The 27,042-nt window shown below is 44.8% G+C and overlaps 1 protein-coding gene across 1 annotated transcript in view; it reads right to left on the bottom strand.

Annotated features, from left to right (window-relative positions):
- SLC22A23 (solute carrier family 22 member 23) overlaps positions 1 to 27,042 on the bottom strand; it is a 177,195-nt gene that overhangs the window by 23,508 nt on the left and 126,645 nt on the right. The window contains exon 5 of the mRNA XM_045841661.1: positions 5,228 to 5,355. Coding sequence (XP_045697617.1) covers positions 5,228 to 5,355 — 128 coding nt within the window. The remainder of the gene's footprint in view (positions 1 to 5,227; positions 5,356 to 27,042) is intronic.

The following is a 27,042-nucleotide window of genomic DNA, read 5'->3' as shown; positions in this document are numbered from 1 at the left end:
GGGGACACAAGCCTCATCAGTTACGGTTTGAAGGAAAATAGGTTCTGTAATCGTACAGATTTAGGAATTTTTATTAAAAATTTTTTTTTGGGATCAGTGTCACCAGCTGGGGCATTGAAAGGAGAAGGAAAAACCTTTCCTATGTCTGAGGGATACCATGCAACCCTGAGTATACAGGACTTTTTCTTCTTTCCCGTATTTAGGTTCTAAGACTGAGGTCTGTGCACAAACCAGGTGGCTGGCACTTCCATTCTGTGTCCACAGACCCTCTCCTGAGGTCTTCCCGACTTTTATGTTCCCCTCTGTAAAAATAAACTAACTGGATTTACAAACATACTTTCCTCATGGTTAAAAATCTAAAGAACTTTCAAAGAGCATTAGAAATATTAACTAAAAATATGGTAACATGTTGCACCCAGTGATCTGAGTATCTTCACTTTTGTAAAACTTATCAGGAATCAACCATAAAAGCTACAGTTGCTCACCATGGAAATCTTACAAGAAGAAAACTTAAATGTCCACTAGCATATTTATACAAGCTTAACGGTTGTGTTTTTTTAAATGTGGCCCAAACCTAACTTTTAACACATTATTACAAATAAAATAGAGGTTGCTAAAGAAGCTGTAGCAATGGCAATTGTGATCGCAGGGTTTTTTAAATAGCATTAAACTTTAGAGCCCCAAGTCTAAAAAACTGACTGCAGTCTACAGAGGTAACTGCATCATTCTAAATGGAATTGAATTAACCTGTCTGGTGCTACTGATACTTTGTTTCTGTTGTACATATCACCAGCCCATCAGCCTGAAACTTCCTCAGCACTAGGTCTGCTCTTCTGGGACGAAAACCCAGCAGCAGAGTTTACAGGAACCATTAGATGACTTCCGAGACCCCAGGGGTAGCTGCACAGGTAATGGGAAGAGGCCTCTGCATCTCCCTGGCTGTGGCACAGAAATCTCAGGGACATCCCAAAGCCACGTATGCAGAAATAGCAGGAGGAGAAGGGGCACTTGAGAGTCGGCCAGGCTCTGAGCATCAAGGAAACAACTGTTAAGGAAATTCCCCTTCTTGCTCCTTGCCAAAGCTCTTCAACCCTCTTGATTTAGAGCCATTAGAAACATTTCAAAACAAAAAACATGTAGAGCCAAGTTAGAAATCGTCCATCTAAGCCTCCTACTTAAGCAGCCAGACAGTGCCTACTCGCTATTCTGCAACCCTGTTCTGCCCCTGTGCCCTTGTATTTCCACTAACCCCTGCGAGACACAGCCAGAGGGTGCTGGTCTAGCTGGGCAGGGTCTCCTTCCCTGACTTGGGGTGCAGCACAGGGTCTGACCCACTCAGCTGAGTTCCAGCTTCCTGAATTCTTGTTGACTTTCCCTGGGAAAGTTACTTAGTTGCTCTTTGCCTCAGTTTCTCATGTGTTAGGTGGGACAATGCCCCCACCTCAGAGTACTGGTATGAGAACCAAATGAAAGAAGCGGCGAAGCCCTGTGTGGACTTCAGTGCTCCTGCTGACCCAGTCTGTCCCAACTTCTCTGCACTGACTGCAGAAGGGAAGGTGTCCCCTGCAGACGTAGTGGAACTGTTGAGATCTCTCCAAGGTTTAGAGATCCAGGGGAGGGGCCAACCTCTGCTTCCCCAGAACAGCAGAGGGTGAAGACAGTGCCACACCACCCAAGGCCTGCTGCAGGGACGCAGGGGCAACATGCATTGAGGGTAACCTGCATTTGCTTGGATGGGGGTGTCACATAAACTGGCTTTTTGCTTTTATACTTGGGTACATTGCGAACATAGTCCTGGCAAAACTGGAAAAACATCAGTTATGGAAATGAGAAACAAGAAAAGACCAAAAGAGAAGGGGGGTCAGGAGGAGGGTGCAAAAAGGTGGAAGAACAGGAGAAGGAGAAGGAGGAGCAGCGGCAGCAGCCACCCTCACACGAGTCATCACAAAATGCACTAAAAGCTCCTGGGAAGTGTCTCTGAGACCCCCAGTGAGCCCATGTTCAGAAGAAGTGCCTGCTGCCTCTCTGCTGTGTGGCCCTCAACCCTCAGGTACAGATTTAGAAATGGTGGCACTTGGCCAATTGAAGAGGTTTGCTTCAGAATTAAGTAACAGTGGAGGGTGCCTACAGGGACGTCATCATAAAATCACCTCAGATGGCCCGCTCTCCAAAAGCTGTCCAAGCTCCCTACCAGTGACCTAACTTCTGACCTCTGTAACACCCTCTCATGCGTGTAGCTCCAGCGGGCAAAGCCCCCTGCTGGGGAAGGAGGAGGAGTACAGGCCACAGTGGTTAGATGCTGGGTGCTAAGGTCAACCACAGTTTCTTCACTTGCCAGTGGTGTGACTTTCGATAGGTTACCTATTATTGGGGACCCTGAGGTAGCCTGATACATGGCTTCTCTTCTCACCTTGGGTTCCAAACAGATGGCCAAGACCAAGTGAGGCGGGCGAGGACAGAATCCGTGCTCTGTCACTGGGAAGGTCCCGGGGTTGGGACATGTGCATTGTGCAGACTCTCCTGCCCATCTTGGCGAGTCTGGGCCAGATTGGGTTCTCCTGGGTGCTGCCCAGAGAGGGCCTGATGTAGAAGAAAAAGAGGGGGTCGAGTTCACTCTCCCTCCTCTGGGTGGGCTCCTTCCACGTGCAGGGAAGCAGTGCTCTCAATGCGCAGCCTCTCTGGGCCCCATATCCTTACAGGGATAGCAGGGATGACCTGATTATCGATCTCCTCAGGCTCTGATGAGGACCAAATGCCCATAAAGTGTTCCACCCCATGCCTTGTGGGGTAACTGCCCCATGACTGCCAGTGTTGCTATTGCTAGGAGCATGGCGTTGAGCTCTTACTCCCAGATTTCTCTACAGAGTGGGCTGCAGTATACGTGACCACATTTGAAACCTGCAGACCCTACTCCGGCACTAAATGTTCAGACTCTTGGGAATTATGAGACAAGGAGAGGTGTCAGCACTTGGACACATCACGTGACACTAACGACTGTAGGAATGATACTGTGAGAATGAGACTCCGAAGCAGATCCAAATGTCTATGGTAATTCAGTTGCCAATTCCACCAAGAAAATCTGCCATATTCAATGATAAACAAAGATTTTTTTAAAGAGGAAAGGGCAGGAAAATTTTGGAACATCAGGTTTTCTTCTAGTCTGAATCCAAGGTTAGGATGCACAGACAGGGGCAGGAGCTCCCCTACACTCACATACCGACGCCACACCTGAGGCCTTCATCTACCTTGAGGCAACATACACAGCGACTGCAGCTGACCCCTGGGAGAAATTGTCCTGCCACTGCCTGACCACAGGAGACCAAGTTTCACTAGATATTCATGGAATGCCTGCTAGGAGGCAGGCCTTCTGCTAGTGCCAAGAAAACAGTGTAACCAGGTGCTATAGACAGGGTGACAGGCCCTAAGGAGCCACACAAACCATTGGTCACAGCTGGATGCTGGCAGCAGGGTCCAGGGCCTATGGCTGTGATGATGCACCACTGGAGAGCTGGCCTGGGTCTGGGGAATCTGGCTAACCTGGTTTCCATGGAGCTGGCCAAAGCAGAGCGAGGCTGAGGGCAGGAAAGTAGAGTGAAAAAGCCCTGTGGACAGGAAGCACCTGGAGTTTTCTGAGAGCCCAACAAAGGCCAGGGCATCTGTGAGAGGCAGGCAGTGGTGAGACAGGGTCTCAGAGCGGCCGAAGGACTTGGGGATCTAGTTGATGGGCCCTGGGAAGCCACTGACGAGTGTCTGAGCAGCTAGTGATGCGAGGGGAAGGGTGGCAGTGAGGAGGGAGTCAAGACAGATAAGGGGTGAAGTAGGACACTAAGGTGTTGGCAGGTGGATTAGGTGAAGTGATGGGAAGAAGGCTCTGAGCAGAAAAACATGTCCAGCCTAAGCAAGTTTAAAGTGTTTAAAGTGGCGGATTCTGATGAAATAGACACCTGTCTTCCCTCAAGCCCTGGGCCGGCTTCTGCCACGGTGCGATCATCAGTACGTCTGACAGCTGGGAGTGAATGGGATTTAGAGGCAGAAAAGGGGTTGTCCCCTGCAGGAGGGTGCCCCTCCTGAGTGGGGGTGCTGCCACACGTGCCAGCTCCCTCCCCCAGCCTCCTGCTGGGGCACCAGCATAAAAATATATGACCGTAAAACTCATAAGCAAAGAAAGGGGAAAAAGATTTAATACCACTTTCAAAAATAGGAGGGAAATGAATGAGTATAATTTAGATTGAGAAAACAAGATTTTCCAGGACAATATTTTAATCTGAAAGGAGTGGAACATGTGATTTAATTAAGGAAATGCCAGAAACAAATTGCACTGAAAAACTTAAGACCATTAACTGCCTAAATCAGCAAACACAACCCAAAAGGAGAAAAGTTAATTCAAGTCTCAGAGCTTGCCCTCATCTCTCAGAAGCAGCATAAGGAAGCCACTTCTGCTGGACTTCTTGGGTTCAAGTCCCAGCTCAACTACTTACTAGCTGTGTGACCTCCATCAAGACACTTACACCCCTCTGTGCCTCAGTTTCCTCACCTGCAAATATAGATAATTATAGTACTTCCCTCAGCAAACTCAAGTTGGGAAGAAATATAAGTTAATAAATGTCAAGCATTTATTAATATTAGGATTAATATTGGGATGAAATAGTAGATATTCCACGGACCTGGCCTCATGTCTGGAAATACTTCACTTTTCTACTTTTTCAGTCGCCCCACAAATAGGTCACGACAGATATAGACAATGGTGGCTCCCTGCAGACTGTATTTGGGATAGAGAGGCAGTGGAGGCCAGCCCCACCCCCAGCCAGCATTCTGCCAGCATTTAAACCTGGCGGGTAGGCGGGTAGGCGGGTAGGCGGGTAGGCGGGTAGGCGGGTAGGCGGCAGGGCTATGCGCCAGACTCTGGCTTTTGTACCCCTCCCAAATGTTCCCTTGACAACCAGGTGTGTACTAAGCTCATATCTCACTCCTGGTTTGGACAGGCTACAGGGGGCCCCACAGTGGGTCAGACTTAGTTGGGAAAAATCCAACACCTCAAAAATAGAGAGGATTTCAGTTCACTCACGTTCCCAGCCTGGCTGCAGACCAACTGCCACAGGAAATTAAACAGCTGGCCAGGGCAGCTGCTTGGTAAAACCAAGCCATCCCCAGCAGCAGGGAATTGTTGTCTCGGTCTGGGGCTAAACAACCTCTCCCAGGGCTGACTGGGCCACTGGGCTGTACTCACCAGGCATCACGCCTTTGATGTCACTCTCAGGGCTCATGCAGTTCTTCTGCGTGAAGTGCAGGATTAATTTCTTTGCAGACTCAAACTGCTGGGTGGCCATCAGCCACCGGAGGGACTCAGGGAATACCCTTCAAAGACATAAAAGGAATCAGTGAATGCCTTTGATTCTGGGGGGCATCAGAGGTTCAGTTTCTGTCCCCGGCAGGTGAACTCGGCAGGAGGTACCTCTCTCAGTTTCTGCCCTGGGACTGGGGAGGCCCATAAATGCTCAGGACTCCCATTAGCCCAATTAGGGGCACTAGACTATGGGTGCTATAGTGTTGCTAATTTTCTTTTAGAAAGTATAAAAATTGTGATTTTTAAATGTGGTAGAAAGGAACAATATCCTACCAATTTTGTCAAGATTTCAGTGTACGTATAAAATGCTTTCAAAAACAACCACCTATTTCTTTTTCTCTATTTATTTTTAGGGAGGGAGGAAGGGAGGGAGAAAAAGGAGAGAAACATCAATGTGTGGTTGCCTCTCGGGTGGCCCCTACCGGGGACCTGGCCTGCAACCCAGGCCTGTGTCCTGACTGGGAATTAAACCTGTGACTCTTTGGTTTGCAGGCCATCACTGAATCCACTGAGACATACCATCCAGGGCCAAATTCTTCTCCTTCCTTTTTTTAAAAAAGATTTTGTTTGTCTAGCCTGGCTGGTGTGGCTCGGTGGACTGAGTGCCAGCCCGTGAACCGAAGGGTCGCCAGTTCCTTTCCTGGTCGGGACACATGCCTGGGTTGCAGACCAGGTCCCTGGTGGGGGGCATGTGGGAGGCAAACACACATTGATGTTTCTTTCCCTCTCTTTCTCCCTCCCTTCCCCTCTCTCTAAAAATAGAATAAAATCCTTAAAAAAAGATTGTGTTTATCTACTTGAGAAGGGAGAGAGAGAGGGAGAGAAATATCAATGTGTGCGAGACACACTGAACTGTCACCTCTCACATGCCCTGAACTGGGGATCTGGCCCACCACCCAGGCACGTGCCCTGACCAGGAATCAAACCAGCAACCCTTCAGTTTGCAGGCCGGTGTTCAGTCCATGGAGCCACACCAGCCAGGGCTAAAAAAAACCACATATTTCTAAACCATGTCTAAGCAATTCATTGAAGGGCTGCATTTGTTATATTTTGTCACAAAAAAACCCATGTTAATAGGATAATTTTCAGTTTAAAAAATGCCCCCAAATACTAGCAACCTGACAGTTATTTTCAGTTCTTGAGGGTTTGAAGACTGGCTTCCACAGGGCTTACCCACAGAATTTATTTCATCTTACTGACTGCAAGTCTAATCCCCCAGAGATGATGCCATAACACACAGCAGTTTTCAAGTTTTGGTAGCAACAGATTCCTTGTTTGTTGGCTTTTAGGATAAAATCTTGTGAGGAAAGCCAACAGAAAAAGCCAAGGTTTTATTATCCATGCACTTTGTAAGTTTATGTTTATGACAATATGTACAAGTCAAAGAGAACAGTGCTCCTGTCTGGAGCAGGGGTTGACTCACTTTGCCTGAAAGTCCAAAGAGTCAGTATTTTAGATTGCATAGAGCCATGCAGTTCGTCCTAACTCCTCAACTGTGCCCGGTGTGCAAGCAGCCAGAGAACCTGCTCAGGGCTAGGTATGGCTGTGCACCTTTAGAATTTCATTATAAAATGGGTGGTACCGCTGATTGGGAGAAGCAAATATTGGAAATCAAAGTTAAGAATGATCATACTTGCCTTTGTCAGCCCAGTGCTTTAGTCATCACTGTATTTACTTCGGTTACATAGTATCAGGAGTCATGACTGGCACTAGTAAGAAGTTTACATTGTAACCACCCAATACCTGCCCTGTAAACTCAGGAGAGTCTCAGGAGAGGCTAGAAAAAGTTACCAGTGGACAATTTTATTTCAAAGTCACTTCACTAATAATATCTAATAACTGCTCTCTCTCTTACCTATTTGAACAAATACCAAGTTTTTACTTGCTTGTGACTGAATTTTGCAGAAACAGCCAGGTAGAATCCCACTGAATTTGGGGGAGATATTTGGGATGGCCTGATCTGAATGATAATTCATACTGGAGACCTGGGGAACTTCCTGAAGAATGGAAGAGCAACCCTCCTGCACAGCGCACGCAGGTACAGGAGGGCTGTGTGCCAGCCCAGTGGAGGCACTGCCCGACCCTTAAGACAGGGCCAGGAAGTCTCATGTCTTTTCATCTGGGAGCCCAACTGTAAGGCCACTAAAGCATACATTACAAATTGTAGGCATTCATTAAAAAAAGTAGTCAAAATTAATGTTTGTTTTGCTGGCCTGTAGTTTTTACAAATTAATTTTGTGTACTACAGTTTAAGCAAAGAGAAACAAAATATATTATAACAGACATCAATACAGATGTTAATATAGATATTAACATATTGCCAATGTTTTTATCAGATCTTTTCTTTATAATGAAATAACCTAACACAAACTCCAACCTCTTTATCACTATCAAATTATTTTCATCTTTCTGATCAATTTGGGGTTAGTGTCATTTTCTAATTTCTTGACATAGGCACATAGATCATTAATTTTAATTCTTCTTTTCTAATATATGCATTTCAGGCTTTGAATTTTTATCCAAGTATCATTTTAGTTACATTTCACGAGTTTTGATATGTAGTTCTTACTCTGATTTGATTCTAAATATTTTGTGATTTCTATCAGGATTTTTCCAAACATACAGGTTTTGAGATGGCGGTAATGATGAGGCTGCAATATTGTTTCATTAATTTTTAATTCTGTTAAACATGATCATAAAACAGTCTGCATTCCTGGCTTCTCTGGGGCCCCTCGGGCCTGGCTCTGTGACACAGTGCACGATCAGTCTCAGCGACTTCCTTTTGTTCACACAGGGTTCCGTGTGCAGCTGTGAAATCTGGCTGCTCTTTGTGTTGTGCTTTCTCCACTCTTGTCTGTCTGATCAAGTTGAGCATGAGAAGCTGGTCACTCTGCCCCTGACTGCAAATTTTAGGTCCTGATTTGGGCAGAGCTCAAAATGGCCCTCTGTGAATGGGCCATTTTGAGCAGTAGGCCCAAGGTGGGTGATGGGCAGGATGTAGGTTTTACAGAGGCTAAAGAGACTGAGGCCAATCAAGAAATGCCACCAACTTCAAGATGCTCCATATGATATCCCACCTTCCATCGCACATGACCGAGTCACCACGGCAGTGCAGAGCCTTGCTGGCTACACCTGGCTGTGGCCTGTGTATGGGACCAGGGAGCCACTAGGTCCAGGGTGTGCTGTGCAGTGGGGGTGGCATGTGCAGTCACAATGAGAACGCAGTGCAGAACTGCTGCCTTCTTCCCCAAAACACATTTATGAGTAGTTCAGCTAGACTTTGTCACTCCAGGAGAACCTTTTTAAAAGGTCTCTCAGAAAACCAGGGTATATGTTAATCTGCAAGTCCAAATTATTCTGCAGGGGGTCTCTGAAGTATAAAATATGATATATAAAATGTGGACATTCTGAGTCTTTTAAAAGTAATTTAAAATAACATCAAGTGATTATGGAATGAACTCCACAGCAGAAAATGAATTTTGAAAATTAAGACCATAAACAAATACAATGCAGGTGAAGAACAAAGCCCAGAGGACAGGAGACAGCAGGGTGGCGGCGCCAGCTCCACTTCCACCCTGGGGTGGGGGGTGGGGGGGTGGGGAGAGGGTGGGGCCCCAGGTGCCCAGGGCTGCAGGCACAGGGGGAGCAGACAAGCAAGGGAACATCATCCACAAGAAGACATCAGGTTTTCAGGTCCCCAGCAAGCTGAAGTCTTCTTCCTCAATTTAGTCTAAAGCTTTGCCAACAGAGTGGGGGCTGGGTGGGGAGGAACACAGTTAGGTGCACACTAGGAATAGTTTGGATCCCTGAACGGGAAGTGACAGCTCTGGGAAAATACAAAGCCATGTGGATTTGATGTCATTTTGTCTTCAAAGTAAAGCCATGCATTATGGATAAAAGGCAGACATTTTTGTTATTGAAATTCCATCACTCTGGGTGTTAATTCCCAGCGAAAAACACCCTCATATCTGGATCCACAAAGCCCATACCCTTCAGGAGAAGAGTCTTCTTGTCCCAGGTTTCCAGACCTCAGATGGAGACCAGAGTCACTGGGGAAGGCCTCGTGTGCGGCCGGAGGCCCGAGGGCCTGCCGGCTTCAGAGATGCTGCCCTGCTCCCAAGTGGCCTGTTGCCCTCATCACTCATTTTTTTACCTTCAAGTTGTGCATAAGGACAACAGAGTTTGGATAAGTAAAACTTGATAAAAATAAACACCCTTATGAGAAATGACAGTGAACAAGTTTCTTCCTAGAGAACCTCTAAGAGTGCAAACCCTATTGAGAAGCTTTCAAGGTGGCACCGTTCACAAACACACAGCACGATCCTAGGACTCCAGAAGCAGGTGTGGCCCCTTTCAGAGCTCAAACATTATTTTGCTCACCAAATTATTATTTTTTTCTAATTTGTACTGAGCATTGTCACTGCAGATACATTCCCGACCTCAAGGAACATTAAGAATTCTGCAGAAGGTGATCTCTGTGAATAAAAGTAATCTTCCTCTTCCCCATCCCAAGTGATTTGGATAGAAGCCCACACAGAATGGGATACAATGGAGGCAAAAGAAGAGAGTGGGTGGTCCTGGGATGGGTGGAATAGGGGGGCCGGGAAAGGCTCTGTGGAGGAGACACATGCTCAGGCTGTGTGGTAGATGGGCAGGTGTTGGTCACGCAGAGCATGTCGTGGGGTGTGTGTGGAAACAGGACCCTGAGGAGAGGCCAAGGGCCAGGAAACAGCATGCTGTGTTTGGGGGGCTGCAAGCTGGTAACACCAGATGCTATCCATGAGATGAGATGGGAGGGAGAGACAGGAGTCAGGGAGCCAAGGATGCTGCACATTATGGAGTCTAGTGTGCAGCATCCCTCTGATTAGAATGAACTGACGTGGAGAAGCAGGGCTCTCCTAGGAGATTTGGGCACAAGATAATGGGCGATTCCTGTTAGTCACACACCATCTCTGTGGCAGACGGCACTGCAAGCTCTCTCCCCACAACTGGATTTATGATCACTGGGTACTCTTCTACATGTTTCCTGTGGGCTAGACTCTCTCAAGCTTGTTACCTAGTAGTAATATTGTCCCTGTTTCATAGATGGGAAAACTCAGACACAGAAAGTGTAAGGTCATAGTCCAGATTCCAAGGCTATTAAATGACAGCTGGATTTGAACCCAGGCAGCCTGACTGAGAAGCCCACATCCTTCCCCTCAGTGGACAAATCCCACATGCCTGCCTGGTACTCAGATGACTGAAGTTTGGGAGGTACTGTTCTAACGATGCTTCCTTACATGTTCCAGAATGCCACAAGTCTAAAGTGAACATATGGACTACTGAAGTTTTACTATGCTCTCCATGTATTTAAATTTGCTACAAAGTCATAAAGAATGCAGTGAACTGTTAGCCTAAGAAAGCCCAGAGAAGGCTATTCTAGTTTCGATAATGTGCAGTGTGGCCACTTTAGAATATTTAATGAAATCTCTCCTGAGAAGTAACAATATAACATGCAAATGAAAAATCCAGCCAATGGCCTAAGATCTGAGAGGAACAGAGCTGAACCTCAGAGAAATTGATCATTTTCAACACAAATAAAAGAGCATGATAGGGAGCTGGAGGCCGTATCTGCCTGGTGCATGCTCACATGTGGATGGTGAGAAAGTGACCTTGAGGATGGCTCCTGCAATGACAAAAGGTTAACAAGGTGTAAGAGCCACAGTGCCTCTCTGGGAGCTAGCTTTGCAGTGGCTGCTGGAAGCAGCTGTGGCTATGGGGAAAGGAAGTAGTCCAGGGAGTGAATGGTGGATTAAGCAGTTTCAAAAGCTGGAAGTATTTAATTTTTTCATGCTCATTGTGCAGTAGTACTATTATTATGCCTCTTTTACAGATGGGAAAACTGCAAAGAAAGTCCAAGTTCGTTGCCCAGATAACACAGTTATTAAAGTGGCAGAGCTGGATTTGAATACAGACAGCCTTAGTTGAGATTTGCAGGCTGTGATCACTCTAAGCTGTTGGTTCAACGAGTCCCAAGGCTTCTGTAGAAAGGACATGGGCAAAACTAAAAGTCTCTACTTGTGCTGCTTAGTCTGAAAACTCTTCAGGAAGTGAGGGTCAGAGTAAGGACAGAAGTCTCATCTCATTTCAGCTGATGGCCTTCTTGCTCCAAGGCCAATGACACATCGGTTCGGAGGCCTTCTCAGGAACAAGCTCAGGATGGTTGGAAGGTCCACAGTCCCAAGTCAGTTCCAGGATCCAAAAGCTTCTGAAATCCCAAACCCTTTTCATTTAACTCACTTGGGAATGAAAACTTAACCATCCTGCATTTGTGTAGCACAGACATTTCACTACAGACATATCGACTACCTGAGCTGAGTACCCAGAGACTGTGATGAGAGTTTGACAGGTCAGTATTTCCAATAGGTGACAGGAGAGCTATGCGTGGGGACACCGCAACTGGCGACTGCCAAGTGGCGACTGGCTGCAGGGCTGTGCAGCATCCCTGCCTGGTTTCTCTGAGGTCACCCAGCCACAGTCAGAGGTGAGATTATCAATGGCAAAGAGTTCCAGGTGAGGTAACGGGAGTCAAAGTCTTTGGCTAGGAAATGAATTAATTAATATAGTATCTTCTATTATAGTTGTTCAATTTCTTTTTTTCCCTTTTGCCCCCCTCCACCCAGCCCACCCTTCTTGCACACAATCAATCCTCTGTGTGCTGTCCATGTCCATAAGTCATTCACACATGTTCTTTGACTAGTCCCTTCCTCTTCCTTCCACCATTATCCCCCTCCCTCCTCTCCTCCTATGGCTGTCAGTCTGCTCCATGTTTCCATGTCCCTGGTTCTATTTTTCTTGTTAGTTTATTCTGTTCATTAGATTCCAGTTACAAGTGAGATCATATGGTATTTGGCTTTCACTGACTAGATTAGCATAATAGTTTCTAGTTACACCTATGCTGTTGCAAAAAGTAGGACTCCTTTCTTCTGCGTAGTATTCCCTTGTTTAAGTGTGCCAATTTTTCAAACCACTCATCTACTGATGGGTATTTGGGCTGTTTCCAGCAGTTAGCTATTGGGAATGGTGCTGCTATGAACACTGGGGTGCATAGGTTCTTTTGCATTGGTGTTTCAGGATCCTTAGGGTATATTCCCAGCAGTGGAATCACTAGGTCATAAGGCAGTTCCATTTTTAATTTTTTGAGGAGATTCCATACTGTTTTCCCCAGTGGCTACACCAGTCTGAATTCATACCAACAGTGCACTAGGATTCCCTTTTCTCCACATCCTCACTAGCACTTGCTGTTTGTTGATAGGTATGAGGTGATATCTCATAGTGGTTTTAATTTGCATCTCTCTGATGGCTAGTGATGCTGAGCATCCTTTCATATGTCTATGAGCACTCTGTATGGTCTCTATGGAAAAGTGTCTATTCAGGTTCTTTGCCCATCTTTTACTTGTGTTGTTTGTTTTCATGGTGTTGAGTCATATGAGTTCTTTTCTTTAAAAATATATTTTATTGATTATGCTATTACAGTTGTCCCATTTCATCCCCTTCACTCCCCTCTACCCTGCACACCCTCTCCCACCCATATTCCACCCCCCCCTTTAGTTCATGTCCATGTATCATACTTATAAGTTCTTTGGCTTCTACATTTCCCATACTATTCTTACCCTCCCCCTGTCTATTTTCTACCTACCATTTATGCTACTTATTCTCTGTACCTTTTCCCCCTCTCTCCTCCTCCTACTCCGCTGTTGATAACCCTCCATGTGATCTCCATTTCTGTGGTTCTGTTCCTGTTCTAGTTATTTGCTTCATTTTTGTTTTGTTTTAGGTGTGGTTGTTAATAATTGTGAGTTTGCTGTCATTTTACTGTACATGTTTTTAATCTTTTTTCTTAGATAAGTCCCTTTAACATTTCATATAATAAGGGCTTGGTGATGTTGAACTCCTTGAACTTGACCTTATCTGAGAAACACTTTATCTGCCCTTCCATTCTAAATGAAAGCTTTGCTGGATAGAGTCATCTTGGATGTAGGTCCTTGCCTTTCATGACTTGGAATACTTCTTTCCAGCCCCTTCTTGCCTGTAAGATCTCTTTTGAGAAATCAGCTGACAGTCTGCTGGGAACTCCTCTGTAGGTAACTGTCTCCTTATTTCTTGCTGCTTCCAGGATTCTCTCCTTCATTTTAATCTTGGGTAATGTAATCATGATGTGTCTTGGTGTGTTCCTCCTTGGGTCCAACTTGTTGGGGACTCTCTGAGCTTCCTGGACTTCCTGGAAGTCTATTTCCTTTGCCAGATTGGGGAAGTTCTCCTTCGTTATTTGTTTAAATAAGTTTTCCACTTGTTGCTCTTTCTCTTCCCCTTCTGGTACCCATATAATTTGGATGTTGGAATGTTTAAAGATGTCCTGGAGGTTCCTAAGCCTCTCCTCATTTTTTTTGAATTCTTGTTTCTTTACTCTCTTCTGATTGGATGTTTCTTTCCTCTTTCTGGTCCATTCCATTGATCTGAGTCCCAGTTTCCTTCCCATCACTATTGGTTCCCTGCGCATTTTCCTTTATTTCACTTTTCATAGCCTTCATTTTTTTTATCTAATTTGCAACCAAATTCAACCAATTCTGTGAGCATCCTGATCACCAGTGCTTTGAACTGTGCATCTGATAGGTTGGCTTTCTCTTCATTGCTCAGTTGTATTTTTTATGGAGCTTTGATCTGTTCTTTCGTTTGGGCCATTTTTTTTTGTCTTGACTCGCCTGTTACATACTGAGGGGTGGAGCCTTAGGTGTTCCCCCCGGGCAGCGTAATGCTGAGTTGTGATGCTGCATGTGGGGCAGGGTCCCAGAGGGACCAATGGCATTTGCTCCACTCTCCGCCGGATTTCAGTCCCTACACCGCTTCTCCCAAGCAAAGTGAGCCCTTCTGGTGCTGATTCCCATGTGGGTGGGTTTGTATACATTCTAGGACCCTGCGAGTCTTTCCAACAAACTCTCCTGTGAGGCTAGGAGTTCCCAGCACCTCAACCCCAACAGGTGTTTTCAATCAGTGTTTTGAAGCTTTATTTCCCTGGGCTGGGACCCTGGGTTGCATGGTCTGTCTCACTCCCTAGTTTTGCCTGGTTTATCTGCATGCAAATGTGGGGCTGCCTGGTCTGCCAGCCACCTTGTGCGCTTTGACCCTCCACAATCCGCCACCTCTCTGGGTCCGCCCACTGATGCCTTGTGTGCCCTGGGCCCACCAGCTACCACTTTGCCATGACCCCTCTCTGCCCTGCCACCAGACTTCAACCCTCCTACTGGTCTGGATAAATGGGTCTACTTTTACTAGGAATTGTGTTGAATCTATAGATTACTTTGGGTGGTATGGCCAATTTGATGATGTTAATTCTTCCAATCCATGACCATGATACATGCTTCCATTTGTTTGTCTTCCTTAATTTCTTTCTTCAATGTTCTGTAGTTTTCTAAGTACAGATCTTTTACCTTCTTGGTTAAATTTATTCCTAGGTACTTCATTTTTCTTGTTGCTATAGTAAATTGGATTTCCCCCCTTAGTTTCCCTTTCTGATACTTCTTTGTTGGTGTACAAGAATGCCAATGATTTCTGAATACTGACTTTGTGTCCTGTTACTTTCCTGAATTCACTTATTAGGTTGAGTACTTTTTTGAAAGTTAAATTTTAACTAAGCAAATCATACATCAATCCATTCTCTACTTAAGAATTAAAATATTCCAGAGAAGACAAAAGCCCTCCTTGACCTTTTGTCCCAAATCCAGTTCCTCAGCGCTGCCTCTTCCCCAGCAGCGCTGACCCCTCCACAGTGGGTGCAGACCCTTCCAGTCACATTCTGGGCACTCGCACACCCATGTATCTCACACTTCCTCCACGTGTCCATGCCCCAACTTTTAGTAAAAGAGGTCAGTTTCACTCTCAAAACTTCCCCTACTTCCAGAGTGCCATATATTTGCCCACCCGCTGGTCCAGAAGAGGTTGCCCCTATGTGTTGTGCACAGTGGTTCCTTCTGGATGTAACCCACACTAATTTTCCACTTGTGAGCTGAGGGCACCGATGCAAGGGATCCAACTTCAGAGCAACCTGAGCAACATGATTTTTCAGCCTGTTCACGGAACTTAAAATTACCACATGGATCTACATATAGGATACTTCCCATGTGGCCTCCATTATTCTATAACATACCAAGAACTAGAATTTAAGTGAAAAAGACTTCTGACTAAATACTGCAGAGGTGACAGAAGCCATCCACTGAAAACATGGACTTTCTTCAGAGAAGGACCTTGAGTCTCTCCTCTGACACCTGAGTTTTAGGTTAGAAGGCCCTAGACCAGAAACAGGGATGGGGAGGTGGCCTGAGCAGAAAGGGGCTGGAAGGCAGCTTGAGGAAGCACAGGCATTCCAGCCGCCCTCAGGAAGGTGCAAGACTTCACACAACCATGAATCCCTCTGAAAGTTCAAACTACTCTAATGGGGACACGCTTGATGCCCTAATGAAAACTCTTGACTTGCTCATCAAGAAAAGGCAAAGCTACAAAACTGAACTACAGAGTCAGAGGGGCTCTCGAGTTGCAGTAAGTCCAGCCCCACAGCGCACGTCAAATGAGCTGAACCCAGGCAATGCCTTCGCGGAGGGGACATCAACAGCACCATCAGACCTGAACTTGGTCTTTAGACACCTAGACCAAGGTAATTTTCTCCACATCACTCTATGTTCATAGTACTGTTTAAAAAGCAGAAAATATATTTTAGAAGATATCCACCCAGTAGCTACAATACAGTATTAATTCTCAAAGAGTTAAAATTTATTTACACAGAAGCATCTTCCCAATGGTATCATGTAAATAATGTTACTATGTCAAGACAGAAAAGTTTTCTGTATTCCTAACTGATGCTACTAAGTGGTTGTTCCTCAAAGCTGAGCATCAGTGTCAACTGAAACGAGAACCCCATCTGCTCACTCCTCCTCTTCAGCACCCCAGTTCGCTGGGTGCCTTTCAGACCACAACACCTACGGCTTCACAGTAACTGTTCCTTCTCAGACACTTGCCCCACTCTGCCTGCACTCCTGCCATTTCTATTATTTGGCAAAGTCTCAAGCCCACCTGATTTACATTCATGGATCTGTTTTACATCTTAGTTCCTATAACCTGTAACTTCATAGAATCAGTAATTGAAAATACTTGATCCTTTCATTATGAAGTGATATTTTCCCTTGACATTTAAGAATAAAACCAAGCATTCCTTCTACCCAACTGGAGAATCTGACACAGACAAGTATACTATCTAGGCTGCTTTCTTACTAATTCGTTTAACACCTGTTCTGATAAAATGCCAAATTGGTGATACATTAAAAGCATGAGTGTCCTCTTTAAAATACAGAAAGGAAATAAGATTAACTGCTAATACTCTATTAATTTTATCCTCAAGTCATTTATTTTTCTGAAGTACTTAGTTTTAGTACTTAGCATAGACAGGTATGCCTTCATGTTGTGATGCAACATTACATGATTCATGGAATAAATGTATGCTGAGCATGCTCAACCTGCCAGTAGAGAAAAACATGTAGATTAATAAATGCCTTAGAGTTCACAGCTTCTATCAAACAGGTTGCCCAATGTAGAAGAAAAGGCACAGCGTGGACGTGGGGACAAGAACCACAAAGAGCTTTGTAGAGATGAAGTTCCCTGAGTATGTATGAAGAGTGCTTTTGATTTAAAGAGGTGATTCCAGCTATTGACAATTCTAGGTTCTACTCATGAACATAGGGAATCACACAAAGGTTCTCCAAATAAAATTAAACTACAGTCTACAATTGAATTAAGTATCAATACCAGTTGGGAGACTTTCTTAAGGTTCTGCTTCAAAGCTCTTATAAAAATAGTTTTGATTCCAGTAGATAAGCTTTCACTTGGATTTTTAAAAAACCTTTAGTTCTGTTTGGTATATAAAAAATAAGGTAAGTAGGTTCAGGCCAAGGGATAGCAGACAGTATGAATTAGCTCTTTAAAATATTTCAAGTTCAGCCCTGGCTGGTATGGCTCAGTTGGATGGAGCTTCATCCTGTAAACTAAGAGGTCATGGGTTTGATTTCCAGTCAGGGCACAAGCCTAGCTTGTGGGTTTGGTCCCCGGTTGGGGTGTGTACGAGAGGCAACTGATTGATGTTCCTCTCCCCCTCTCTCTCCCTCCCTTCTCCTCTCTAAAATCAATAAGCATGTACTTAGGGATGAGGACAAAAAAAAGTGTCAAGTTCACGATTTCAGTTAAATGTGGTAATTTAGAGAGAAGAGATGAGTATTATGAAATTAAATAAAAGTTGGTTGTTAGGATGGTTAAACCTCAAAGTTTCCTAGGGCAAATGAACTCTTTGGGCAAAACTCTTTGTAAACAGGAATTCTTTAATATAAATGGTCATCCCACATAAGCTCAGACCTTTGTCTCTACTGTTTTTCAAAATAATACATATAAAAGCTCCATAATTCTTCTACTATAGAAAAATCATGGAGGAAATATACCAGGAGTCCTGGGCTTACATACCAATTTGGTTACCGTGGGCAAGTCACCTGACCCCTCAGGCCTCAGCTTGCCTGCATCTGTAGAATGGGTGGCAGGGGGGTGGAATGGTAGAATGACTCAAAGGCTCCAACATTCTCTATGGAGATTTATTTCAAAGGACTAATGGTAACTGTTGCCTCTTTCTGGAAGGTAAAAAAGATGCTGATCATGACAATACATTGAATGAACATTCTCTGGATGTTTTAGGTTTTGGTGAGGCAGAAAGGCGTCAGGCCCTAAAATGTGTTTGGAGCTGGAGCTAGCCTTTTAGATTAAGCAACTCTGAACATGTAAAAATTGGGATAAATTTTAAATGTTCCTCAGAAACATTGTAACCAGATGAATACTAGGCATTCACCAGGAAATATTCTGTATCTGGATTCATTTTTTTCTACTTTCTCCTTGCTTCAGCTTTTTCAATGTATAATTATCAGGCCTCAGAAAGTATAGAGCACATGGGGCATTTAAAAGGTAACACTGAAAGGGGGATTAATCTGGCATTTTTGCAAATGATAAAAAATACGGTGTTGAAAAACAATTTGAGAAACTAGTGGGCAGAAGGAACAAAGAAAGGTCTTATGTCGCTGCTTCTTCTAAATGGAATTTTATTGGAGCTTCTGTGTCAGCAGCTTACATCAGGCGTCTACTCAACCTTCTCCCCTGGACCCAGCCTCTCCTGACCTGCCTGCTCCACTCTTAACTCCACCCATGAAGGAGAGAGTAGAGCCCGTGCGGCCACATACTCACTGACTCATCATCCTAGTGGCCCTGCTGGTCTGCTCTGGCTTCACACCTGGCTCTGGAAAGCAGCCTCTTGTCTTTGCCATGCTCACCTCCCCCCACCCCCTCAATTCCTACAGAAACAGCCACAGCTTGTGGACCAGATCCCAACAGCTGAGTGAGGCCTTCCTGAGCTCCTGTCCAGGATTCCCATTTCTTGTGACACTGAAGTGTGCTTTGCCAGAGTCTCTTAGCCCAGCCGATGGGGGCTGGGCCCCTGGACTCTCTTTCTTTATCCAGCCTCCTGGATTTCTGCCAGCTGCTGGCAGCAACGGCTTAGCCACTATCACTAGCCACCTGTTACCAGAGGACCACCTACCTGACTTCTGCCAGCTGCCAACAGCCCAACCCCACCACTCCCACAAAACACACCAGCGTGGACTCTGACAGGCACCTGAGGTCAGCCTGCTTGTAGAGCTCAGTGACCTCCCACTGGCTGGCCGGAAGCAACCCCCAGCTCCCTTGGGTGGGGCGGTCATGAGATGGAATGTTGGTGGCACTGGAATCAGTCATGCTGGCCTTTAGAGCAGAGGCTGCACCCTCTGGCACAGCACAGGCCTTTCTCTGCTTCTCCCAGGAAGCAGTCTCGTTGACCACAGGGTTCCTAGTATCTTACATAATCTCTGCATACTCAGAGGTTGAAATTTGGGCAGCCTCTTTCTTGCCTGAGGGCTCCCTAAAGTTCCATGCCATCAGCAAATCCCAAAACACCAATTTAGAGAACAATTTTGTCTCACTGTTAAGTTGCTTGTTCACTGGTTGTGAATAAAATGTTGGTCACCGTTTTATTTATATGCCTTGCCTTTGGTTGGCATTACCCTACCTAGATTATCTTTAGACAAACAGAACTTGAATAAAAATTTTTTCATTTGCTTTAAGTTTCCTATAAGTCTCCCAAAATTAACTATCTGATAACCTATAAAAATAATTATTGCAGATTTATTCAAGCTCCCACAGACTATACACATGCTTTTTATGAGCCACCGCTTCCAGTTTCCTCTGTGAAAAACATTTTCCTATGTGACTTAGCTGTGGGTCTAGCAGAATTCCCATTCCCTCTGGTGTGTGGGAACCTCGCAGCCCCACTTTATCTGGAACAGAGTGGGCATAATGTGGTACTCTGCCCATTTTGAAATAAAACCATTTTTGATGGAGGAAGCTGTTGTGTCCCTCAAGTATGTGTGGGCAAGAAAAAAGACTGATAGCTGCTGGGATGAATACATATATATGTAATTTAAAACAAGTTTTTAATCCTCACCCGAGGATATTTTTATTGACTTTTAGAGAAAGGGAGAGAAAGAGAAACATTGACATGAGAAAGATCAGTTGCCTCCTGCACATGACCTGACTGAAGACCTAACCCACAATCTAGGTATGTGCCCCTGACTGGGAATAGAACCTGCAGCCTTTTGGTGTTCAGGACAACACTCCAACCAACTGACCCACCTAGCCAGGGCCATATATATGTTTTTTTTTTAATCGTTCTTTTGTCCTTCAAGTACAGTTGTGTCATTTCTGCCCCCACCACTCCCTCCCCCCCACCCATCCCCACCTCTCACCCTTTATCCTACTCCCCTTTGGCTTTGCCCTTGTGTCCTTTATACCTGTTGCTTCATGACCCTTCCCCCTTTTTCCTCCATTATCTGCCTCCATTCTTCCCTCTGGTTACTGTCAGTTTATTCCTTACCTCAGTGTCTCTCGTTATATTCTGCCTGCTTGTTTGTTTTGTTGATTAGGTTCCACCTATAGGTGAGATCATATGGTATTTGTCTTCACCTCCAGGCTCATTTCACTGAGCATAATGCTCTCCAGCTCCACCCATGCTGTTGGGAAGGATAGGAGCTCCTTCTTTCTTTCTGCTGCATAGTATTCCATTGTGTAAATGTACCACAGTTTTTGATCCACTCATTTACTAATGGGCACTTAGGTTGCTTTTAGCACTTGGCTATTGTAAATTGTGCTGCTATGAACACTGGGGTATGCAGGTTCTTTTGAATTGATGTTTCTGGATTCTTAGGGTATAATCTTATCAATGGAATTGCCAGATCAAAAGGCAGATCCATTTTTAGTTTTCTGAGGACATTCTACTGTTTTCCACAGTGACTGCACCAGTCTGCATTCCCACCAACAGTGTGCCAGGGTTCCCTTTTCTCCACAATCTCACCAGCACTTGTTTGGTGATTTGTCTATGATGGCCATTCTGAATGGTGTGAAGTGGTATCTCATTGTGGTTTTAATTTGCATCTCTCTGATGGTTAGTGATGCTGAGCATCCTTTCATACGTCTCTGGGCCCTCTGTATGTCCTCCTTGGAGAAGTGTCTGTTCAGGTCCTTTGCCCATGTTTTAATTGGAGTGTTTATCTTCCTGGAGTGGAGTCATGTGACTTCTTTATATATCTTGGAGATCAAACCCTTGTCCAAGGTATCAGTTACAAATATATTTTCCCGTATAGCTGGTGTCCTTTTCATTTTGCTGATGTTTTTAGCCATACAAGCTTTTTATTTTGATGAGATCCTATTTGTTTATTCTTTCCTTTATGCCCCTTGCTCTAGGGGACATGTCATTGAAAATATTGCTGCATGGAATACCTGAGGCTTTTCCTGCCGATGTTTTCCTCTAGGACTTTTATGGTGTCACGATTTATATTTAAGTCTTTTATCCATTGTGAGTTTATTTTTGTGTGTGTGTATGTGTTGGTGGTCCAGTTTCATTTTTTTTTTGCATGTAGCTGTCCAGCTCTCCCAACACCATTTGTCAAAGAGGCTATTTTTACTTCATTTTATTATGCAAATAATAAACCCCTTTGTCGAATATTAATTGGCCATAGAGACTTGGGTCTATTTCTGGTCTCTCTATTCTGTTCCACTAATCGATGCGTCTGTTCTTATGCCAGTTCTTACAATGGTTTGATTACCATGGCCTTGTAATACAGTTTGATATCATGTATTGTGATCCCTCCAACTGTTCTTTCTCAAAATTGATGTGATTATTTGGGGTCACTTATGGTTCCATATACAATTTTGAAATGTTTGTTCTATGTGAAATGTCATTGGTATTTTAATAGGCATTGTGTTGAATCTATAAATTGCTTTGGGTAGTATGAATATTTAATGATGTTAATTCTTCCAATCCATGAACACGGTATATGCTTCCATTTATTTCTGTTTTCCTCAATTTCTTTCTTTAGTGTTGTATAGTTTTCTGAGTACAGGTCTTTAACCTCCTTGGTTATTTATTCCTAGGTACTTTATTTTTCTTGCTGCTATAGCAAATGGGATTTTTTCCAATTTCTGTTTCTGATATTTCATTGTTGGTGTACAAGAATGGCATCGATTTCTGAATATTGACTTTGATATATATGTAATTTTAAAGGGTCTTGTAAAATCATTTCAACAATGACAGGAAGAACATTAATTCATCCACTCAAATTTTTATTTAGCTCCCATCAAGGAAGGTAGTGATACCCTGATGATTTTCAGAAACTTTTTTGTAATGTTAAACCACATGGATTAAATAAAAAGGAGGAACTCAGAAACACTCCTGAGAAGCTTAGCTCTGGGCCGTGCACACACTGCGCTTGGTGGCGCAAGGTCTTCCCTACACCCAGCACTTTTGTCCCATCCCTGGGACACTGCAGTGCTACTCACTGCACGTGTGACCACAGTGGACAGGCTGGTGGTCCTCATTCTGGCTCTGAAGTCACCTGCTGGTGATCAGACCTTGGTGGCAAGTACTGGCCCTGTGAGCAATCTGTCTGTGCCTTAGTCTCCATCCATGCTGGAGCTGTCCCAGTACCTACTCCAGAGGGTCGGTGGGAGGATTAACATGCTAACTTATAGAAAGTGCTTAGCAGCACCTGATATAGCAAACTCTCAAGACATGTTAAAAATTAGAGTTATTCTGGCCAAAATTTTTCTGATGAAGAGCCAGTGGTATTTAGGACCGTTTACTTACTGAAATTGTTAGCAATTTTTTTCCTGGTTATTTATCTAACCTGAGGGCATTTAAATGTTTTACACTGTTTTTTTCTTAAAAGTGCCAAAATTAAAATTCCTTTTAACACATACTTTTCCCCTAAGGGTATTAATTGTGTTACTCCTTTCTTGTGCAGTGTGCTCTAGTTTCCTTTGTTTCCAGGTTTCCCTTCCACTTGGGGACTTGATACTAGTACTTACTCTCCACTGTTTCATGGTGCAGCTCGATCTTTCTCTGATTTCCTCTTTATTTCCCATATGGTTCGTTATCTTCTTCTTATTGCTTTTCCAGATGCTAGATGATCATGATGACTGCCAACAGCACTTCTGTCTTGTCAGAATGAAATTCCAGCTGAACCAAGTGTGGTTAATAATTCACCACCTTCACCCATCTCCATGTCCACTGTTCTTTCTCAAAGCAATTCATGCAAAGCACACCTTAGGCGCATCCACCATGAGCTCCTCCTACCTAGTTCCCTGGTTAAAAGTCCTGGGGCCTGTGAAGGAAAACTGCACCCAACGTTTCCCTGCAGGAGTGAAGGGGCGCATTTGAGAGTGACAACTGCCTAAAGGTATGCTGTTGCTGCCCATGTAGAGGACAGGTAAGCAAGGTCACAGGCCATGATTTAAGACTCTAAAAATGAACATGCATATAGGTTTATGTTCTCACAGAACAGATACAATGGTAGGATGCAGTACTGAGATTTTTGTGCCTTCTTACATCAGTCCAGGGGTTTCTGGGACTTCTGCTGTCTGAGATGATCGAGACACATTTGTTCTCTGCAGTGGAACTGAACTAAGCACCAGGTCCTGCCTGCTATTTCCTTGACCTTCAAGGATGGCATCTGTTTCATTTTCCTACAGAATTAAGAAACCTCTTCTTACCAGCAGCGTGTGTTCCACAGCTGACTCTGATCTCCTTTCACGCCTCCTTAACAACATCATTCTTCAAAGTGCACCACGTCCCTTTTCCACATGCAGGGCATCTGCCTTTTTCTTCTATGAGGTGTAGCCTGGCATAGGACAGCACCTCTTTTTTAAAAATTTATTTTTACTTTATTTTGACTTATATCTTTCTATTATGTCCTCTTAGAATAAAAACTGTAATTAAAAAATAAAATAAATTCAAAAAATTTTAAAAAGAATAATAAATAGCAGTGGAAATTTAAGATAAAATATATTTTTTAAATGTTCTCAACTACAGTTTACATGCAATATTATTTTATATTAGTTTCAGGTGTATGCATAGTGGTTCGAGACAGCACTTCTTGAACTTGAGCACTGATCAACATCCCCTGGGGGAGCTCCTTAAACCACAGACCTCTGGGCTCCACGCTCACTCTTTGTGTTTCTAACAAGTTCCTGGGTGGTGAGGATGATGCTGGTGCAGAGGCTGCACCCTGAGAACCACTGATGTTTGAAAAACAGTTTTCAGTGATTTTCCCACACTTCTGAGTGTCTTGGGGAGCCTTTCGGTGCCCTGGTTTCCCCATGCTAAAAACCAGCATAATCCCACTGACCACCTGTTGCTGCTAACCCAAGAATATTTTGGTTAATAGAGCTTCACACACAGAGCTTTATAGCTGATCTCGGGAAAAGTGTGTCCCTAACATTTAAGACAGCTCACATCCTCATATGTTAGAGTGCATCCGCTCCTGGCTGAGAAGTCCATGAGGCAGGAAAGTGTCTGCCACATTTACGATGACCTGACACCCAGCAAACACTGCCTGAAGGAGGGCAGATACTCTCATGTGATGAGAGTCTTCACTGGGGACCTTACTGAACTCATGTCACAAACATCCCCCAACAGATGTGCACACACTTGTTTTCACAAAGAATGGTGTGTACTTGGCTTCCTTAATTTACATTTTAAATATGGTCACGGTGTGCACTAACATTTTGGGGAAGTGATACTAACTTCATCATCCGTTGGAATTCCTACTTTCTATTGTTTCCATCAAAAAAATCTTTAGCTACACACCATATGGATAGCCCTCTCCACCTGTTCCATGTGTTACCTTCCTGATTTTCCACCCCCCAGTTTACCTTGATGTTCTAACAACATAGACTTGGATCCATGAATGCAGGGAAATAGGCTGTTCACTGCATGAGAGCTCCTGGACAGGGAGGCATATCACCAAGCCACGTGTCCTGGAGCAGGCTGCAGCCTCCTAGGACACCTTTTGTACCATGTGCATAATTAGAAGGCAGCTTCGAACAGCCCCCTCTTCCACTGTCATCATCTGCCAGTTCCCAGCATATCAAATCACAGTTTCTGTTTGATTCTCCCTTTTTTTTGTATCCTCCCCCACCCCCACTCCACCCTCAATTTGTTTTCTGTGACCCTGGAAGAATTCCACATTCATTCCAGAAAAAGGATTGGTCAGTATTACTTTCTTCTAGCTTAGCACTGAAGTTCTGCTGCTCTTTCTTAAGTGATAATAAATTCCCAAGCAAAACGACTAAGTGAGCATTTCTATCTGGCCCCAGTGTCTTAAGGCCAAAGGCTGCCTGGGTCTCAGGCCCAGGCACCGATCAGCAGCCTCACCCTCCACCTCTGACAGCACTTACATTCAGGTAGAAAATATTTACAACTACACTTTCTTCGGTTTGTGCTTCATGGTGACATGCCTAAATTTGACTCTGCAAAGCATGCTGAAGTACCACCCAAGAAGCACATACTTCTCTTGGGCCACTCAGCTTTTGAAACTCTTCCTTTACCTAGAGCCCTCAGGAAAGCAGAAACTGGTTGTGCCTGAACCCAGAAGGTAGGAGTGTCCCAGGCAGCTCGTGCGATGCCATCTATCTCTCATCTCAGCCCACTCGGGGCATCATGTCCTCCCACCACCAGAATCCACCTGTGCTCCCTACACCCTCAGCCCAAACTTCCCTCCAGTCCTCAAGGAACATGAATCCTCTGCTGCTGCCACCTCCTTCCGGCTGCCTTCTCCAGCCCCAGATTCACATCACTCCAGAGCATTCAGCAACCCTGTAGCTGCTGCAGGGTTAAAAGACATTAACCATGCCTTTTTATTTCATGTTTTCTGATATTGCTGGGAGGGAGGAGTGCCCCTTCCATGGTCAGCCAATTCCTGGATATAGCCAACAACTAACTTGTAAGGGTACCTTTCAAATACAAACTAGCTGATCCAGACCCCACACCCCTACCACTTCCTCTATGGGGCTTTCACACTATGACCACGATTCCCCTGCCCCAGTCACCCCAGGACCAGGTACCAGACAATCAGGGGACAGCCCCTGTGCCCCAGAGCCCTAAAATTATTCAAATTAGCTGATCCTACACCTGCTTACCCTGCCTCACTTGCTCCTTCTCTAAGGAAACCACAGTGAAGGCTGTGACCCACATTTCCCCCTCCTTCCTTCTGCCTCCTGTGTGGCTCCCATGATGGGGTACACCCTCCTCCTGGGAACTGAGTGACAAACTATCGCCTCAATGCCTGTCATCTCCTGCTCTGTTGGTCTCACCATGCCTGGACTAATAAACCCTATAATTTAAAATGCTGTGGTTTCAATCAAGTCTCCAAGCTCCTTGCAGTGGTTCCCCATTGCCCCCAAGATCAAACACCTCCCTTTTCAAAGCTCTCTTTTAGCCAGCAATCTCATTTGTTACCCTTCCGACTCTACTCTTGGGACAGGGCTTCATGCTCCACTTCCTAGATGGGCCTCCATGTTTCAGGGACCTTCAGTCCCCTATCTCTGCAAACCACTGGAACCCAGGTCATTGCTGTCTCTTACCCCCTGTGCTGCAGCCGGTCCACTGGCACACCTTCATAGAGCCACTTACAGAATATACTTGGGATGAGACCTCTTCCAGTGACTGCCTTGCCCAACCCCTCTGCCCCAGCTCTGGCCCATCCCACGACCATTTGCCACCCAGAAGACAGTGCTTTCAATGTGCCTTCATGCTTTTAAAATAAACCCACTGGGCTCCAGGCCCCATGTGGTTGACCCACCTGTGACTGAGCCTGTCTTTTGCCCCCATGTTCCAGCCACACTGACCTCCTGCTTCCTCTTCCAGAAAAAGCCATGTGGAAGCCAGCTTTTGCCCTTGATGCTCCTCCCATTGGTCTAGAACTTTTCTGCCAAGAACTTTGTGTGATTTCCTTTTTCTGATCATTTAGGTCTTGGCCAGAGTGTTGCTTCTTCAGAGAGGCCTTTCCTGACCACCCTACTTCTCCTTGTCTACCCCACTGCTATATTTCATTTTTCTTCATGTGCTGGTTATTTGCAAGTGTGCTATTTGCTTGTTTACAGCTTTATGGTTAGTGGGTGTAAAGGGGGTGGGGGGATGACACATGCTCCTGGAAATGGGGAAGGGGTTTGAGCTGCACATGTGTGACAAGAGACTTTGCCCCCTTGCTGACCAC

Source organism: Phyllostomus hastatus, unplaced genomic scaffold, assembly GCF_019186645.2.
Source record: "Phyllostomus hastatus isolate PE091 unplaced genomic scaffold, TTU_PhHast_1.1 phas_contig_37, whole genome shotgun sequence".
NCBI classification, from domain to species: Eukaryota; Metazoa; Chordata; class Mammalia; order Chiroptera; family Phyllostomidae; genus Phyllostomus; species Phyllostomus hastatus.
Note: the sequence above shows the minus strand (reverse complement) of the source record. Positions and strands in the feature narration are given on the sequence as shown.